This window comes from Aptenodytes patagonicus, chromosome Z (genome assembly GCF_965638725.1).
Source record: "Aptenodytes patagonicus chromosome Z, bAptPat1.pri.cur, whole genome shotgun sequence".
NCBI classification, from domain to species: Eukaryota; Metazoa; Chordata; class Aves; order Sphenisciformes; family Spheniscidae; genus Aptenodytes; species Aptenodytes patagonicus.
Genome location: NC_134982.1, coordinates 31,642,324 through 31,659,397, shown reverse-complemented (window position 1 = coordinate 31,659,397; position 17,074 = coordinate 31,642,324). Strand labels below are relative to the sequence as shown.

The following is a 17,074-nucleotide window of genomic DNA, read 5'->3' as shown; positions in this document are numbered from 1 at the left end:
ATTAAAGACTCAGTGACTCAGTAGTGACATCTTTATTTCCTCCATCTGTATAGCATATTTGAAGTAATAGATGTGTTTATGAAGTTAATACCAAATCAGCACAAAGACCATCCAAACCCTATCTAATATGCCTAAAAATGCGATTCTCAAAGAAAACTGAATAGGCAGGAAATCATCTGAAGTACATCTTGACACTTGCTATACTCCAAATGTAAATTATGGATGTATCAGAAAAGTAGTAAATAGGTTTCAAATTAAGTCAAAATCACACAGATAATGTGTGGCCTGTACTGATTCTGAGCTGCAGCATAAAAGATCTTGGATGTCTTGGATTTAAATGCAGTTATAACCTGTATGATGACCCTGTCCAGAAGTGTTCTGTAGTGCTTACACTTCTGCAGGAAAAACATTCTTTATTGCTAGGTTAAAAAAAAGTCATCTAGTGTATTGAGGTCCAGTCTCAGGAGAACAGGGACCAGATCCACGCTTTAGGATTCTGGCAGACTGTGTTGACTGCAAGCACTATTCCCTCCTAGCAGCAGCTACCGAGCACACCCACCACAGAGAAGGGTAGGTGGGTGCTCTTGCTCGGCACAGACTTGCAGCTTGCTTTTAGGAGTGGAGAGAGAGGCTGATCTGTGACAGAAATACCACATCAGTTTTCACTCACCCTCTTGCAGTAATATCCTGGGTCTTTTTTGTTGGCCTTTCTGGCTCTCCTCTCATGGATGAGAAAGTGTCCCTGAGCTATTCCTGAGCCCAGGCTGAGCTTTTGTTTACTAATCAGATCCCATTGGTCTAGTGGGTAGTTTGGTCATTGGGGGCATGGACCAGAGCTCTTATAACCTCAGCTTTCCATCTGCGAAGATGACTGTAGCACCTATTTGTAATGTACTTTGAGGTATGCAATATTAAGGAAATTTAGAAAAGAGTTAAACTTATAAAGTCTGTAAAACCCTTGTGTAAAATCCTCAAAGGAATGTGTATCCTTGTAGTGCCAGTAGTGACAGAGCTGTGCAAAACATACCACTAAAGTGACAAACCTCTGTGGCAGCTGCACCACCAGGTTCGATCTGAATGGTTCTCTTCCTCTGCCAGGCTTTTAAGTTTATACCTTGAGTCCCGATCAACATTTTGATGTGGTCAGGCTCTGCCCAACTGGAAGCGATTTAACACTTGCCTTTATATGCATTATATTGACTTCAGATTGTTTATTTTCAAATAGCTCTATGTAACATACAAAAATTTCTAGAACTTGAAACCTGAACCTGGACCCGAACCTAATATCTAACTCCTCAGTGTCCACTGACCAGAACTGACCGCTCACTTCCAGTGAGGAAGGACAGCTATTTATTGACAGATACAATTGATACAAAGCCTTACAATGAGGCAGCTTGCAATGCCTCAGAAATCAGGTCCCCCACGAGGTATCTCCTCCCATTAAGACTTAAACCCACCCACAGAAGTTAAAAGGATTTTTCCATGATAAGGGTGCAATTCAGCCTTTTAATTTTCCAGTTGTCAAATCTAATGGTATGTCACCATTTGAAAATATATCTTCTCTGTATCTGGGCTGCACACTGTTTTTTTCGAAGTCTGTATCTATGCAAACTGCTAAACTTTATAGTGGTCTAAGTAGAAACAATCTTTAGCTCTTATCTATTGGGGATTTTACAGTTTTGTGTTTCTGATCTCCTAGGTTTGTCGGTCCAGCTCTTTCTCCTCACCACATCAGCCCCCAGAGAATTTCAGTTCCGCATCACATGATGCAGAGACGGACTCCACAATCTCCCCACCTTCAGCAGCCTGCAGGAATGCCTCTAAAGACATACCAGCCAGCAGCAAACCCTTCTTTTCAACCAAATAGTCTGCACATCCAAGGTAAGAAGGAATAATCTTCATCGCTGATGTTAGTTGTTTGTCACTCCTGCTTGGCTTCAAATTAAGTGCTTCAGGGGCTGTCGCTGGTATTTTTAAGGCACCTTTCCTTTTGAAATACTCTGGGAAGTAGCCTTCAGGACCCTGCCTTCAGACTTCCTTAAAATTCTTAGCTTAGCTAATTGTTATTCATCTTACTATGGAGTTACAGGTTTCTCTTCAGACTCATTTGCAGAGCTGTTGTTGAATAGAACTGCAAATAATTCTGTGATGGCCTCTGCTTTTAGTTTTCTAGTGTTATGCTTCTAATCCCTCCTGACTTTACACATAAAGTGTTACCAGGTTTTCAAGAGGTGGAATATTTTTCTCCCTTGCACTTGTGGAGTGATGGAGACCTCTTCTTTTATTAGCATACATGTCTCTTGCAGCTGTGTTCCCACTTGCACTGTGTAAACAGCTTCTACAAGACTTCTCTCCCTCTTTGTTCAATCAAGTATAAACTTCTGTAGCCAAGAAGAAAATTAACAGCGGCTGAAAACAATGTTGGGTTGTTTGGGGTTTTTTTTCTAGCTGGTATGGAGTCTGAATGGTAATTACTGTAACATTTCAGAAATGCGTTGACAGCAGTAATGCTGTTTCCTCTCAACTGTTCAAATATATGGTTTGCCATATTTACGTACACAAGGTACATAGCACACTGGACTTTTATAAGCCTTGACATTCTGCTTTTTGATCAGGCTTCCTGAGAATTATCACAGTAGATATCATAGGAAACATCTTGAGAAAACCAAGGCTTCTTTTATTTTTTTCCACTTATGGAAGCAGTCTCTCTAGGCAAAGGGATAAGACAGGACACTGAGGCATCTCCCAGAGTTCACGAGTGTGAAGGGGAGAATGGAAGGTGCCAGTCCAGTTTTGTTATTATCGTACTAGACCACACATGAGCAGGATCTGAGCCAGGTGCTTTTCTTCCAGGAACTGGTAATCCTGTACAGCACTGGTTAGTACTAGAAGAACATGAAATTTACCAATGGATATAAACAGTTATTGTTGGCTTTCTCTATTCTTTGATTAAAGTTTCACTAATAATCTAGGGCCAACAGAGTACAGGATGAAATTTATTAATATACTGTTCATTGTCATATGACATATGTGAAGACATGCCAGAGCAGGTCCAATAAATTCCTAGCGTATGGGGCACGAAGGGATCAGGTTAGCCTTCTATTTTCACAGTACAGTACATTTTACTCAATTCCCTTTTTTGCTGAATATTTGGCAAGAACTCGTTTTCCGGAAAGCCATCCAGACATTAAGGTCTGTCTTCCTGCCTGGAACAAAAATTGTCTTTGAGTGCATAGATGGCTTTTCCTCTCATGGTCATGGGAGCTTCAGTAATTGTAGAAGCTGGGATCACAACCAGTTGCTCCAAAGTTGAACAGTTTCCAAAGAATCCTGCCTCCCAGAAGCTCACAGATCACCTTGGATTAGTTGCTACTCCACACAGGACTTGCACTGGCTGGTGCAGCTAGCTCCATATCTGCCTGGGCATCTTCTCTTTAGGGCAGGCCAGAGCGATGCTACTGTGTTCCCATCTCCCCCTCTTACAGTCCAAAGAGGATTTAAAAGGACAAAAGACATGGGTCATTAAAACCATTATAAGAAGAAGGCCCAGTAGAGACCCTCATCTGGGCGAATGTCATATATGGACGGAAGCCCCATTCCACATGCAGATTTGAGATAGAGCTTAATACTGTCTTCTGAGTGGATCAAAAAATGGATAACCTCAGGGGCTTGGACCTTAAACCCATACCTTACTTAATCCCACATTAGCATTACTGGGTTTGCCTCCCTGTCCTGGGAAAACCTATGTTGAAAATAGTCATTGCTGACAGGAGTTATATACACATAGATAGCAACTCAAAGTTGCAGTTGTAAAGATCTCTGCACTTAAAACTGGTAGGAAGACAATGTGGGCTGAACTCTAATTTTTTTTTTTTTTAGTATTGAAAGATATAATACATTGTAATACAATAGCCACATTTGAGTATTAAATGTTCTTTCAAAGATTAAGTAGCCTATTGTCACTATAAGAAGTATTTTGTCAGAATGTACTCACTCCAGCTTAAGCACAGCTGTCTCACTCCTATGTGCTACACTGAAAGCTTTGTTTGTCCTGTGTGCCTAAAAGGCTTGCCTAAACTCTCCCTCTCAAAAGCAAATGTTTCAAGAATTCATAGTCATGTTTTCCCAGCAGCAATACAAAGATTGCCATCTTCCTTGGTCACATCATTATAATGTAGAAGAACACCATGGAGTTATCTCACCAGCCTGGACTATTTGGTGTATAAGAAGTGTCTGTGGGAAGCTCTGTTAGTTTCTGTCTCCTGCAGTTCATAACCTGCCTTTTCATGATTTAAAGTGCTGTAGCTATAGCCACTTCAGCTCAGTCTGCTGCCAAACAATGGTGACATTTTTGTCTCAATGTGTAGTCTTAAACTTGTCAACTCCATTTAAATTGGCTGTACTGAGGAAGAAAGAGTTTCATTGCCCAAAAGCTTTTTGAAGAAAACAAGTTCTAAACAGACTCCCTTACTGAAAGCCTGAGCATCTTAAAAGCTCATGGAGATCTCAGAGCACTACCCTTTAGAAAGAAATGATGTGGGAGATCCAAGACTGACAAGCCTCTTATATCTAATAGCTACTTGTATTGTGAAACTGCTTTTTCTTGGAAGAACATTGTTGGCAGTTCAGATTTCACTATTTGTTCTGAGGGATTTTCAGCATCACGTATACAGTAATGTCAGAGAGGGCTTGGTAAATATTATATAATAAATATCAAATAATACCTTGCCTTGTTTAATATTATATAATAGACTAAATATTCCCTTTCCTTCCTCTTGTGAAATTCACAATTTCCTTTGCTGCATGGAAGTGATGATGTTAGACGACTCACTGAGCTGCAGAAGTGAAGCTCTTCTTTTCCTTTCATTAGATTGTAGTATCTTTTATTGGATTACCACAGGCAGTAAATCTGAAACTATCCTGGACTGGAGACTGAGTGATGACTTCCCAGCTTGACGCCATTGTATGCCATTGTACTATGTGTTTGTAGACAGAATAGAAGGCAGTACAGGTCCTGGAAATCTGCAAAAATTGGCGCAGGACCTGTATTGTACTGGTGAGTCTTTTCAGCCAAAAACAACTACAGGGGCCTCAGTAGAGGTACCTGAAGACACAGGCATCTGCAGCACACAGGCAGCTGCAAGAATAAGGTATTGCTCGGAGACAAGTCAGAAGAGATGCGTGAGGTAGGAAAGAAAAGAACAGCAATAGAAACTCCTCCTTCACAGTGAGCAAGCCTCTTGTGCTTATAGTATAGAGTGAGGTAAAGCTCCTTTGGGCATGGACATAGCTGACTTGATTTTGGATGCTTCTGATACTGTGAACATTTTTACATTAGAAATCTGACTGTCCTTTAAAACTGTGCCTGTAACTCATGTCATATGTGTTTGTGAGCTAAGCTGATGACCAGTGCTGGCTGAGTAATGGAAGAAATAAAAAGTCATGCCAAATATTCAGTAAAAAAAAAAAGTTGCCATTTCTTTAAATTGTTAGCCAATATAAGTTAGCTATACTAGTGTATCTGTACAGGCAGCTCTACTAGTAACGGTTATCTTTTAATTACAAATAATCAGATTTAAATAAATAGAAACATTTCTAGTTTTTCACATTTGCAGGTCAGTCTGGCAGTACAATATGTGACTCATATCTCTGTCTTACTCTTTCTTTTCCTTTTGTTCTTCACACTCAGATGGTACCAAATGATTACTTGATGTTTGTGTGATTCACCTAGTGGACACTGTAGAAATATACTGCAGAAGAGCACTATTTTGAAGTAGTTCAGGCCAAAGGCAGCTGGAATTTTTACATACCATAGCAGTAAAGACTACTCACCCATGATGTGTATTTCTTAATGGCAATTATAATGATTTTCTTGAGAAAATATTCTCTCTCTGTGGTGCCAGGTAGAGAGCTGACTGAGGGCGAAATAAGTGTCCATCTGAAACTTCCTACCTTATGGAAATTATAACTGTCGCAGTCATTCATTACATATCTGTAATCAAATCTTTGGCCACATCAGTTCAATGGGATCAGGACTCTATCACAAACTTACATGGACCACGATTTCAGCTGTGAATTTGAGATGGGCTGTGTATCTGGGATTTTCAGATGCTCAGCATCTCTCAGCACGAGGCTCTGTATGTGATAAAGAACAAGAGCTTCATGCTTTTAGAAGAGATTCTTGCAGTATACAGCTATTTTATCATATTTAAAAATATTTCAGTTTCCTCAGGAAATAATGCTATCATGCCAGAAAAATAACTGTTTATTCGGTATCTTGACATCATGGATCTTGGCTATAGTGTACTGATTCAAAGAAACACAGTTGACGTAACCGTGTGCATGTGTGTGTTTTAAATAGTTTAGTAAGAGAGCAACTGATACAGTCCAGAGTTGCAGTCCTGAGAAGAAATGTTCAGTTGCTGGAACTTCATTAGCCAAACTGTTTGCCTTTTTTGTTTTTCCAGTGCTGCATGAAAACACAGAAAACTGATGCTACAGGTAGTTCTTGTAACAGATAATCTTGAACAAGAGGCCAGCTATGGTCAGGGTCTAGGGCCTGAATTGCATATGGTTTCATGTCATCCTACATTCAGCAGTAGTATAGATTATCTTGGGCATGGCACCACGTGAATAAAGGGAAGAGCTCCTGGTACCAAATTAGGAGATTTTGCTGTATCATGTTTGGGCTCTAATTCAAAGACCTCTATACTGTGACCTGATGCACTGTAGATGTGGAGAAAGATACTTCAAAAGTACTAAATAACTGAGGGGAAGAGAACGATGTATACTCTGTTCTGCTCTTTCCTGTTTATGGCTCTCCATTTTGTAAGATGGATATTTATGACACTGAATCATGAAAAGAACGTGTATGTAGGAAAGTTGAATTATTTTTCCGTGCTCTCTTTCCATGTTAAAAATTATTTGGGGGTTTATCAGTTAATGAAAGTGCTTTGTGCACTTCCCTGGTTCTTTCTGCAGTATACCGGTTAACGTACCAATGGGTCAAAGCTTGTAAAACTTTGCTAGACAATATTCTTTTGCTTAAGTAGGGAATGAGCAAACACAGAGGATGTGACTCACAATAGCTCAACCCCAAGGTAAGTAGTTTTTCTGCCAGACTTCAGCTAGCAATAGTCAAAGTTACTGCCAGATTGTTCTGCATTGGGAAAAGGACGCTGTGAGAAAGGCACAAATAGAGAATAAGCACAGAGCAATGTGAAAGGACATTTCAGCATGTGTCCTGAAGGGTCTTGCCAGCTGGCTCAGACCACTATAGATTGAAATGGTTGTTTCTGGTAACTAGTCTGACTCAACAGTAAACTTTCACAGTGTGTCCTATTGCTGGTTGAGAGAAAAGTTGATTTTAAAAGCATTTTTAAAGGAGGCAAAAACTATCAATAGCTATGTAGCTTCTAAGCCAAGTTTTGGATGGCTATTGTTTTTTCTTTCATTTTATTTTATTTTACTACAGTTGATTCTTAAATGTCAGGACTGAACATTTAAGGATTGACGGGTTGTAAATTCCTAACATGCTTTGCAGGCTGACTCAGTTTTGTTGCAGTTAAACTTTAAAAGAAAAACAGGATTGAAATGGTCATCTTACAGCTAGGGCTGCAAAGTGCCTGCAGCCCCTGCAAAAGACAATGAAGAGTCTATGAGTGTTCAGCCTCTCTAGAGTTCTGCAAATTGTGCCACTTGTGGAAGAGGAACTGTGCTTCTACTTTTTATTTTTATTTCTTTTTTTTTTCTTTTTTTTTTTTTTGCTTCCTTTATATGAAGTCAAAATACTCTTTTTTCATTCAGGTTTTCAGACACAATACTGACAATTGTTTCAATGTTCTTTCATGTAACTATTTGCCTGCTCTAAACTCGTTATGTATGTGTAAATTAGACATTTGTCTCACTGTGTGTACACAGAAGTATCTTGCAAGACTACTAAATAAAATGCAAAGACTATGTTTCACTCACCATTGTTACCTAGACCTCCCCATAAGGTCTCTTCTGAGTTCCCAGGTGCAGGTTCAGACTATCTTTTCCTGTCCATAGTCCTGGCCTATTCTGATGCTTTTAAATATGGAGTTTTCTGTTTCAATTCAAGCACATCTTATGCATGCCAACTTTTGTATGTTTCCTCATGGATACCACAAAAATTGGTTTCAAAGGAAAAACAGTTAGAATCATAAAACTCCTAAATCATGCATCCTTCTTCCCGCTTAGCAGAAAATTAGTTATATCACATAAAGTGATACAGCATGTTTTCCACTGCATCCTTCTCCTTTCTCCATCTCTAATATTTATGAAATACATTGTCTGTGCATAAAAACTCAGTGCAGCTTTAGCAAACAACAGTCCCATGTGCACGCTTCCATAGGAAAGTTAATGTAAATACACCTAGCTCCTATTCACAATTCAGAAAACGTTTGCCAAGTGCCTTATGTTCATAACATGTTTCTACGTAAAATCCTGTAAAAGGATTTGAGGTTGGAAGGTTTGTTTGGGTTGGGGTGTGGAACTGCACCAATATAAAATTTTTATTTTTAAAATACTTCTTATTCGTAAGTCAGAACTAGATGACCCATGCGAGGCATTTCTGATTACTAGTAATGAACGAATAGGCCAATAGTTATGTTCAGGTGACATAAAATACCCAAGATATTTAGACATGTCCCTCTCAAATATTGACAGGTGTGATTCCATGTTTCATGCTTTTCATAAAAGGATCTTCTCTGCTTATAATCTCCTATCTTCTGGGATATCTCCTTTATCCTTTCTGCACTGTTAAATGTTACCCAAAGGCCTTTTGTCATATGCTGCTCACCTAAACATCCCATTACTTTTAGGGAGGGAGATGAGCTTTTAATCCTGTCAAGTAATTTGCTTACTGCTCATAGTTTGTCACTGCTTATGGACATCACTAGATCCCAGGCATGAAAGCTGAATGTCTGGTATAAATATGCTTTCCTAACTACACAGTATGGATGTACCAAGGCTAATTCCTGAACACGTGGAAGGATGAACTTGAGCTGGCTGACCCTGTAACTATCCAGATTAGGATTCCTTATTCCCTCCTAGTACTAAATGCTCTTTGAAGTCAAATCTGTGAACATTTATAATCACTGAAAGTAACAAGGTTTCCTCCTTTTTTATAATATCCAAAAGACAATAAACAGATGCCTAAGGAGAGAGGAGTCATTTAAGTTCTTGAATTGTAAGCCATTATCTGCAGTACGGAGTTTATATACAGAAGGTGCATTAAAAGATGTTTTTCAATCCCTCTTTTCCCCTTTTTTCCTTTTTTTCTGATGCTGATGTTTCGAGGGTTTAGGGAAGGTTTTGTTGTTGTTTCTTTTTATTGATCTTTCTACACTAAAAGGAAATTCAGCTGGAAGGACTTTGTCATATGGATGTTGGTTAACTAGACTGGCTAGAGGAGACAGCCCTGCACGTCAGCTTTTTCTGTTGACAGTAATGTCTCTGGAATAAACTTGAGACACAGGAAATTCCTTAAGATGCTTTCTGAGGTAGGGGGTAATTTTTCTGACAGTGGCTTTTTGGTATGACTAACCACAACATATTCTTCATCAAGAGAATAGCACACCAGCCCTTAGGCAATAAGCTGTTTGCTAATAAAATCTTCAGAGACTGTATCACTTCTGGGCCTATTTTTGGACAGTCAAGGCCTACAATTTTATGTAACACCTTGGAGGTAATGCACTGGCTTCTTCCTTTTTCCTTTATGCACGGAAGGAGAGTGGTGAGAGCAAGGAGCCACAGCACTGGCAGAGAAGAGCTTGATTCACAGTTTTTCTTAAAAGAAAAATATGTATATATTGTAATACTGAATTTATAATAGTTTCATTTCTGACATGTACTCTACGAACATATTATAGACAACAGAAATAAATGCATACTACAGTCTTTTACCTATAAAAGCCATCCTTCACACTCTGAGCAAAATTTCCAAAACTTACACTTAGCAGCAATTTTTTAAGGAGGAGAAAAGTCCTTGCTTCTATGAGAAAAATCTTCAGGCCAACCTAGTGCAGAACATCTGTCTGTGCCTCTTAGATTGCATACGTGTCCCTGTTTTACCAAGAAGCATGGTTTTGGTTATATAAATACATATTTTGGCATGGACTTCAATGTGAATTTACTCAGTGCTTATATGCCTCTCTCAAATATCACTTAAGGAAAAAAAAACAACTTAAAAACCAAAAACCCTGGTAGGGATCTTTTATGTCATGTGGCACAATGGTCTCGGTTCTCTTTCATGTGGACTCGTTGCTGCTGATGAGTGGATAAGACTCTCCCCCTGTATTTACAAACAGCAGGCCCCATGGATCATCAGCTAGCAGCCCTTCTGAGTCTCATATGCATGTCCCTACTATCAGCCAGCTGTCTGGGCATCAGTGACAGACCCTCAGATTTTATTCATACCTTACTTGGGTAATCTTCCTTTATTTTGAATTAAGCTTTTTCTTAGATTTTTCAGGAAGCAACCCAGCGTGAAATCTGGAGAGTACCAGTTCAGACAGCAGGACTGCAGAGTAAAGGAAGAAATTTCCTGAAAAATTTCAGCTTCTAGCCAGCCAATGCCTCTCACAAGTCATGCTGGAATCAGGATGTCCATGAAGTGGATTGTGTTCAGAATTAGTAGCAACTGGGGGAAGGCTTAGGGAACTTCATATCAAAGCTGCTTTATTGGTGGAAAATAATTGAAGTCCTGGTGCTACTGCAGTCGAGGTTTTTATCGTTCTCACAGCCACGGTTCCACATGCTATTCCTTGTATCTCTGTCCAGGTCTTTTACTGACCACTTTCTTCTCCTTGTTGTAGGTTTCTATGGGCAGCTTCAGACTTTCTGCCCTCCACATTATGCTGACACTCAGAAGAACATACAACATGGTGTTTCTTGCAATATGGTTCCTCCTTTTGAAGACTGCTTAGTTCCCACATCAGCGGGCCAGGCAGGGCTTGGCATTTTCCATCGAACTTTTTCAGCTCATTCTGGTATTACAGGTAAATGACAGCTGGGGACTTTGTGGATGATTCTGTACAGTTTGTGGACTTTGACAGATCTGCTTGAGCTGTGTATGTGACTGGGACCTGTCATGACAAACTTGACTCTTCACAAAGAGGAGATGATTTTCAGACCTTTGTGGAGTGGTTGACATTGGGACCCAGTCACCATGGATCACAGTAACATCTGGCCTGTGTGCGGAGTCCACACTGTTGAGGGCTTCTCAAGGTTCTAACCTCTGGGGGTCAGACAGTCACTAGCTCATGTATTTGCTTTGAAATACAGTCCATTCAGGCCTGTGTGATATTTGTGCAGCCACTCTGCTGTAAGTATTGTAGCAGGGACCTGAGATGATTCAAACCATTGATTTTGCTTTATGCATGTTTGATTTTTCTCAGTCTTGAATTTCATTTATTCACATTTCCATGACAAGAACTGCCTGGGTGCACACCACTTTTCTGTGCACACTTGACTTAGTCTCTGCCTAGCTGAAAAGTACATAAGGGGCTTGCATGTTGCTCTGGAAGGGTGAAAGTTACCTCTGTGCAGAGTATCAGCACAAGACAGTGGGCCTGATCTTAGGGCCTAAGCACAATTGATACCCAAGTCTTTTATTGTCCTTCCATACAGGATGATTTCACTTCACATTTATTGCGCTTTGAAATCTCTTTTATGTCTTGATCCTTCAGTAGTGCATTAAAAAGCCAATGCACCTGTAACTTCAAAGAGGCATCTCACAGTATGTAGAGATGTAAACCAAAAGATGGGAGTTTTTCTGCAGTTACTCTTGTGCTTACTACTGTCGCTTGTAGAAGTTAGTAATTTCTGTGCCAGGGTCTGCTTTACAGCAAATGAGTTCTACAATATTTTGTTGCCTCTTATCATATGTTGGGTATGATGAAATTTTATAAGGAAGCATGAAGTTTATTTTAAAAATTATCACAGTTTTAGCCATTAAATGGGCAAGTGTTAGTTGTGATGAAATCTGCTGTACTTCAGACTTGATTCTGACAGAACTGAAATTCCTCCCTTGGTAAGCAGTTATGTAATTATTAATTTCATACATATGTTGGCTTGTTTGTTTGTCTGTTTGGTTTAAAGCCATTTCCAGTTCTCTGCATAAGTATTAGGACATTCTCCATGATATAGTTATCCTAATTAATTAATTATTTTTGTATTTTTGCCAGTTTATGACTTTCCAGCAGGATCCACAGGTATCTTTGGTGATTCAGCTCGCAGCATGCCAGAGGATAGCAGTTTCCTACAAGTAAATGCAGTGGATCGTTGTTCTAGCCAGCTTTCTTCTGTCTACACTGAAGGCTAAAGTAATATAATTCTAGATACAAGAACTTGATTCCATTTCATCTTACCCTTCTGATATTTCTGTACAAAATTTTTCTCTCCATGAAACTGCCGTGTATGTATGGGGATATAGGTTGATATACATACATAATGGAGAGGAAGAAAGCAATCACCGAGCACTCATCATGTTATCAAGCAGTCAACTGAGAAGGAGAATGTTTGGAGAAAGCAAGCTTTGCCAAAACATTAGCAATTGTTTCTTTTCTTTTCATCTGTGGCACAGCAACTCTACTTTTTTCGTTCTTTCTTCTTTTTAATTTCTCAGAGGGAATTCACAGACTGAATAAGAAAACTGCTTGTTGGCTGTAATCCTTTCAAGCTGAATGGGTGAACTTACTGAAGAACACAGCTTTAGAAAACTCATTTTTTAAAAAAAAAAAGGAAAAGAAGTAAAACTGGAGCATACTACAAACATTTCAAAGGCACAGAGCTTTTTGCACAACGTGTTCACATGTGATGCTTCCAAAGTTAAACACACACCAGCATCAAAAAGGGAGAGAAATTAGACATATATCCTGGCACTACCTAATGGAGGCATTGGTGTGGCTTCTTTTTGGAGCCAAAGATCATTGGTACTGGATTTCTTACAGGCCTCGGTTTAGATGTCTTTTCCTTCCCTCTGTATTTTAAGCCATACAACATGGCCTTTGCTATTTTTCCAATATTCCTTCTGACCCAGTGCTTTATGCAATGAATAAGAAGGGTTAAATGCACTAGATGAGAAGGTACATGGACTTTGTCTATATTTAGCACAGCTGCTAGATAAAAATAAGTATGTTTTAACTTTCTGTTGATTTTTAATTATATTGTAGAGCTTTATTGCTGTATGTGCTATAGTACTCTGTAGAAAGGTTTGAAATACCCTGTAGAAAAGATATTCTTCCTTAAATTCCACAGATTTTTTTAAAAGCAATCTGTACTGATTCAATTGAATTTTTATTGCCCTAACATTTTTCATTCCCATAACACGTTTTCAGGAAGAAGAGCTACTCTTCAGTTTGCTACGTTCCCTCTGGTTATTTAGAGATGTAAAACTGAACTGGTTTGGTGGTTTTGATTTTTCTACTCGACATCAGGCTCTGGTCCTTGAATTTAGTCCAGGATGCAAGCAAATGAGGTTGCTCTTCATGAAAGCTACAAGTGTATGAGTTAAAAACAGTATTTTGCAGTGGAGATGTGTCATCGCTGTGATCCTATACACTTAGGGAGCAACTCTTATATTATGTAAGGCTGAGCTTTTAGGTTATTAATCCCTGTTCATCCATTTTGTGGACTTCTTACTGTGCAGTGTGCATCTTAATATTCTCATGACCTGATTTAATAAGAAGGACAAAAATCCAATGTTCATTCTTACAGGCTAGACCATAACTATGCTTCTGAAATCACTTGTCTAGAAAGATGAATTTTAAAAAATGTTTGTACATACATTTTCTTATCCTGAGAAGCTTTTGAGAGTTGTTGAATGCAGTTTGGGTCAAATGCATAATTTAATTCACCATTATGTTGCATAGATGAATTTATGTCCAGGTGTTTAGAAACACTGGCAATCTTTTGAGGTTTATATTGATGAAGTATATTCTTATATACAGGCATATGTGCATATATATTTAATGAAGAGATTTTCATCCAATAAATGCAGAGTATATATGGATAAACCATGCACATAAATGATGTACAGTAAGAAGTGATATGGCTTAAATACAGATAATTCTGTACTAAATTCTTCCCCCTTTCATTCTGCTTCTCACATCACAAGTGAATGTGTCCCTCTGCTTCAGCTTGCAATAGTAGGTCTAGTTGTTACTTACATGTGGTTTGCACTGGGTTAAATGACATTAGGCTTCCTTACACAGCTATACATACACAGACAAAAAGACAGTGCTTTTACATTAATGTGTGATCTGGCCCAGTGCATTGACAGCGAGTTTCGTTTTTTAATAAAGCTTTAATTTTCTGCTGTCTTAAAGCCCTTTCTGTGGTCACTGCACATGCATAACTTGGTTCAGCAGGAGTAATTAGGCACGCTGAACACTTCAATTTCAAATGTGTAGGACTATGTTTTGTTCCACTGAAGTCAGTAGGGGCAGGATCAGGCCCAGTGTGTACATATGCATGTTTATGTACATACATACTTTTGTGTATATAAATCCTTCAAGGTTCTTTTAACCACATGGTTGTCCAGAATTTGTCAGTTGCTGTGTGCAAAACTGAAATATTGCCGCTGACTTCAGATCTGTACCACCTTGACTTTTAAATCTTTTGAAATATTTTTTCTAGTATCTGAATATACAAGCTATCCAGTAGAGAGGGGGCTTATACATCATGAAAGAACCTGACCAAAGGGAAGGTGGGAAGACAGAATTCAAAAAGGGTATTTGTAATTTGGGGGTTCATCAGTTGCATTTAAAAAAGGAAACTTTTGCAAGTCATTAATTCATTCTTTCCTATATATGTATCTATGATATATATATTTACAGCTTTCTATGGGCGTTAATCTTAAAAAGAAGGAGCTAGAGTACAGTCAAATTAAGCACATGAGAGTGGGCTACCAGTCTGTAAAGAGATACGCCTTTGTTTACTTCTGTATCAAAGACAAAGAGGATTCTTCATGATTTCGTTATTGTCTTTGGAGTCAGACTGACTTTGGGGGATCAATTTATATCACTGAGCGCAATTGTGTAAAAAAGAACCATTTTATCTCATGTATTTTGGGTATTTAAATAGGGAATCATGTTTGTCACATGTTACAATGAAAAATGGTGCTTGTGAAAATACATAGCGTAACGCCAGTTACTGACTTGTATGCAAATACTTGTGCCTCAGTGATTTTTGTGTTGTTATTCTACCTGCTGGATTGTTAACTTTCTAAAGGGATTCATATCTAAGAGATGAAGTTATTTTAGACTATGGACATTAAACAATATTCTAATGAAATTATTTACAATCGTTCTTTTATACATTTCTCTTGTTTTCAGACTCAAATGGTCTATTTATATCTGCATTAGAAATGGGTCTACACTGGAGTTTAAAATATAGTTTCAAAGCGCATGTGTACATGTGTGAGTGTATGCGAGTGCATGTGTGTATTTGGATCTCCCTTTCTATGTATATATATACATGTATATATACATACATACATATAGGCATTATGGTTTACCAATACTGGATGCTGAAGTATTGCAGTGCTAGGGCCATCTGTCACATTGTATTTTGATTTCAACCTTCTTTGAAGAGGTGTGAATGAGTATAAAAATTGCATTTTAACTGTTTATTCCCTGTTTTCCCTGTGTAATTTTATAGCAGATTTTTTTAAACAGCACTTTTTTGTTCTTTATGTGAAATTTTGGGGGGGGGGGTTTGTTTTGGTTTTTTTTTTGTTTTTTTATTTCCTAGGAACAGATAAAGCAAAAGAAAAAGACCACAATTTAAAATTAGCTGGGTGGGGGTTTATTTAAGAAAAAAATCCCTTTATTCTGTACAGAAAGCAGCATCTTGTGTAATATTTTTTACACAAAGCACTTTGGTGAGGAAAGAAAGTGGGAGTATGTTTTTCCTAAACCTTACAGAGTATTCTACATATTTATACATCCTTACATATACAGATATGAACTCCATTTGCCTTACTGTATATCCATCTAGCTGGTATTTGTTCTAAAGACTTATCTGTTGCATACCATGAAAAATAAATTTTCAAAAGAATTAGTTACATTTTTTCTCTACTAGTACGTATAACTTTGTGATTTGTTACAGTTATTTTTCATATAATCATAAGTTATTTTTGTACTGTTTCATAAAATTCTTTTTTATGTAAAAGGTAAAATTGAAAGGTGTATGTGCATGGTACAAAATAAAACTGGAAAATTATAACTCAATGACATGACCAGTAGAACATCTTATTGTGAGATGCCTTTAAAGAATACTGCTCCAGCCATTGTCCTTCACCATAAAACTACTAGTATTTGTATGGATTAGTATAATTAGAAACAGAAATAGAAAAAAAAAATCTCAGAGATTTCTTCTAAAAAACACCTGGGTCAGAGTTTTAAGCTTGGATTTAATTATTGTTATAGTGAGGCTAGAGATTTGTAGAGATAAATGAATGCCTCTGTGTGTGTTTACACGCTGGGTGGAGACACAAATAAAAGAAGAACAATTTAATTACATTTTTGTGCTGTGATAATTTTTATTGGTTTCTTTGTTCACGTGGTTCTACAACATGTAGAGATTTTGCTTTTCTGTCTTCTGGTTATTGTTTCTAACATACTCAAGCAATTAAGAAGTTATTTCAGAGCATTTAATGTAAGGAAAAGAGCATCTGTTTTTACTGTGCATTAGGCAAAATGCTAACGAAAGATAGAGACGGAAGTTGATGCATGCTAATGTCGATATTGTCCAAAACACATCCTAAGAATCCAGCATGCTTAGGAAATAAGAGGTTACCTTTTACCACACCCATAAATTAGACTAGAAATCAAAGGACAAAATACAAACTAATAAATTAATTCAGTGGAAAAAAATCCTGTTATATGTTTGCAAAGAGACCTTTGAAAATAATGGTCCAAGCTGATTTTACTATGAAATTATTAGCAAGGTTGGCACTGAGTCAACCATGAGCAGAACAAAAACTAGTAAGCCTAAATTCACTGACTGGTAGACATGTGAGCTTAGTAGAGTTTTACTAAAAATGAAC

At 38.0% G+C, this 17,074-nt stretch overlaps 1 protein-coding gene across 1 annotated transcript in view; it reads left to right on the top strand.

The window, feature by feature from the left end:
• GLIS3 (GLIS family zinc finger 3) overlaps positions 1–15,309 on the top strand; it is a 175,701-nt gene extending 160,392 nt beyond the window's left edge. Inside the window, exons 8-10 of the mRNA XM_076362512.1 lie at positions 1,700–1,881; positions 10,839–11,021; positions 12,210–15,309. Of these exons, the coding sequence (XP_076218627.1) occupies positions 1,700–1,881; positions 10,839–11,021; positions 12,210–12,346 (502 nt within the window). The 3' untranslated portion in view covers positions 12,347–15,309. The remainder of the gene's footprint in view (positions 1–1,699; positions 1,882–10,838; positions 11,022–12,209) is intronic.
• Positions 15,310–17,074: the final 1,765 nt, after the last annotated feature.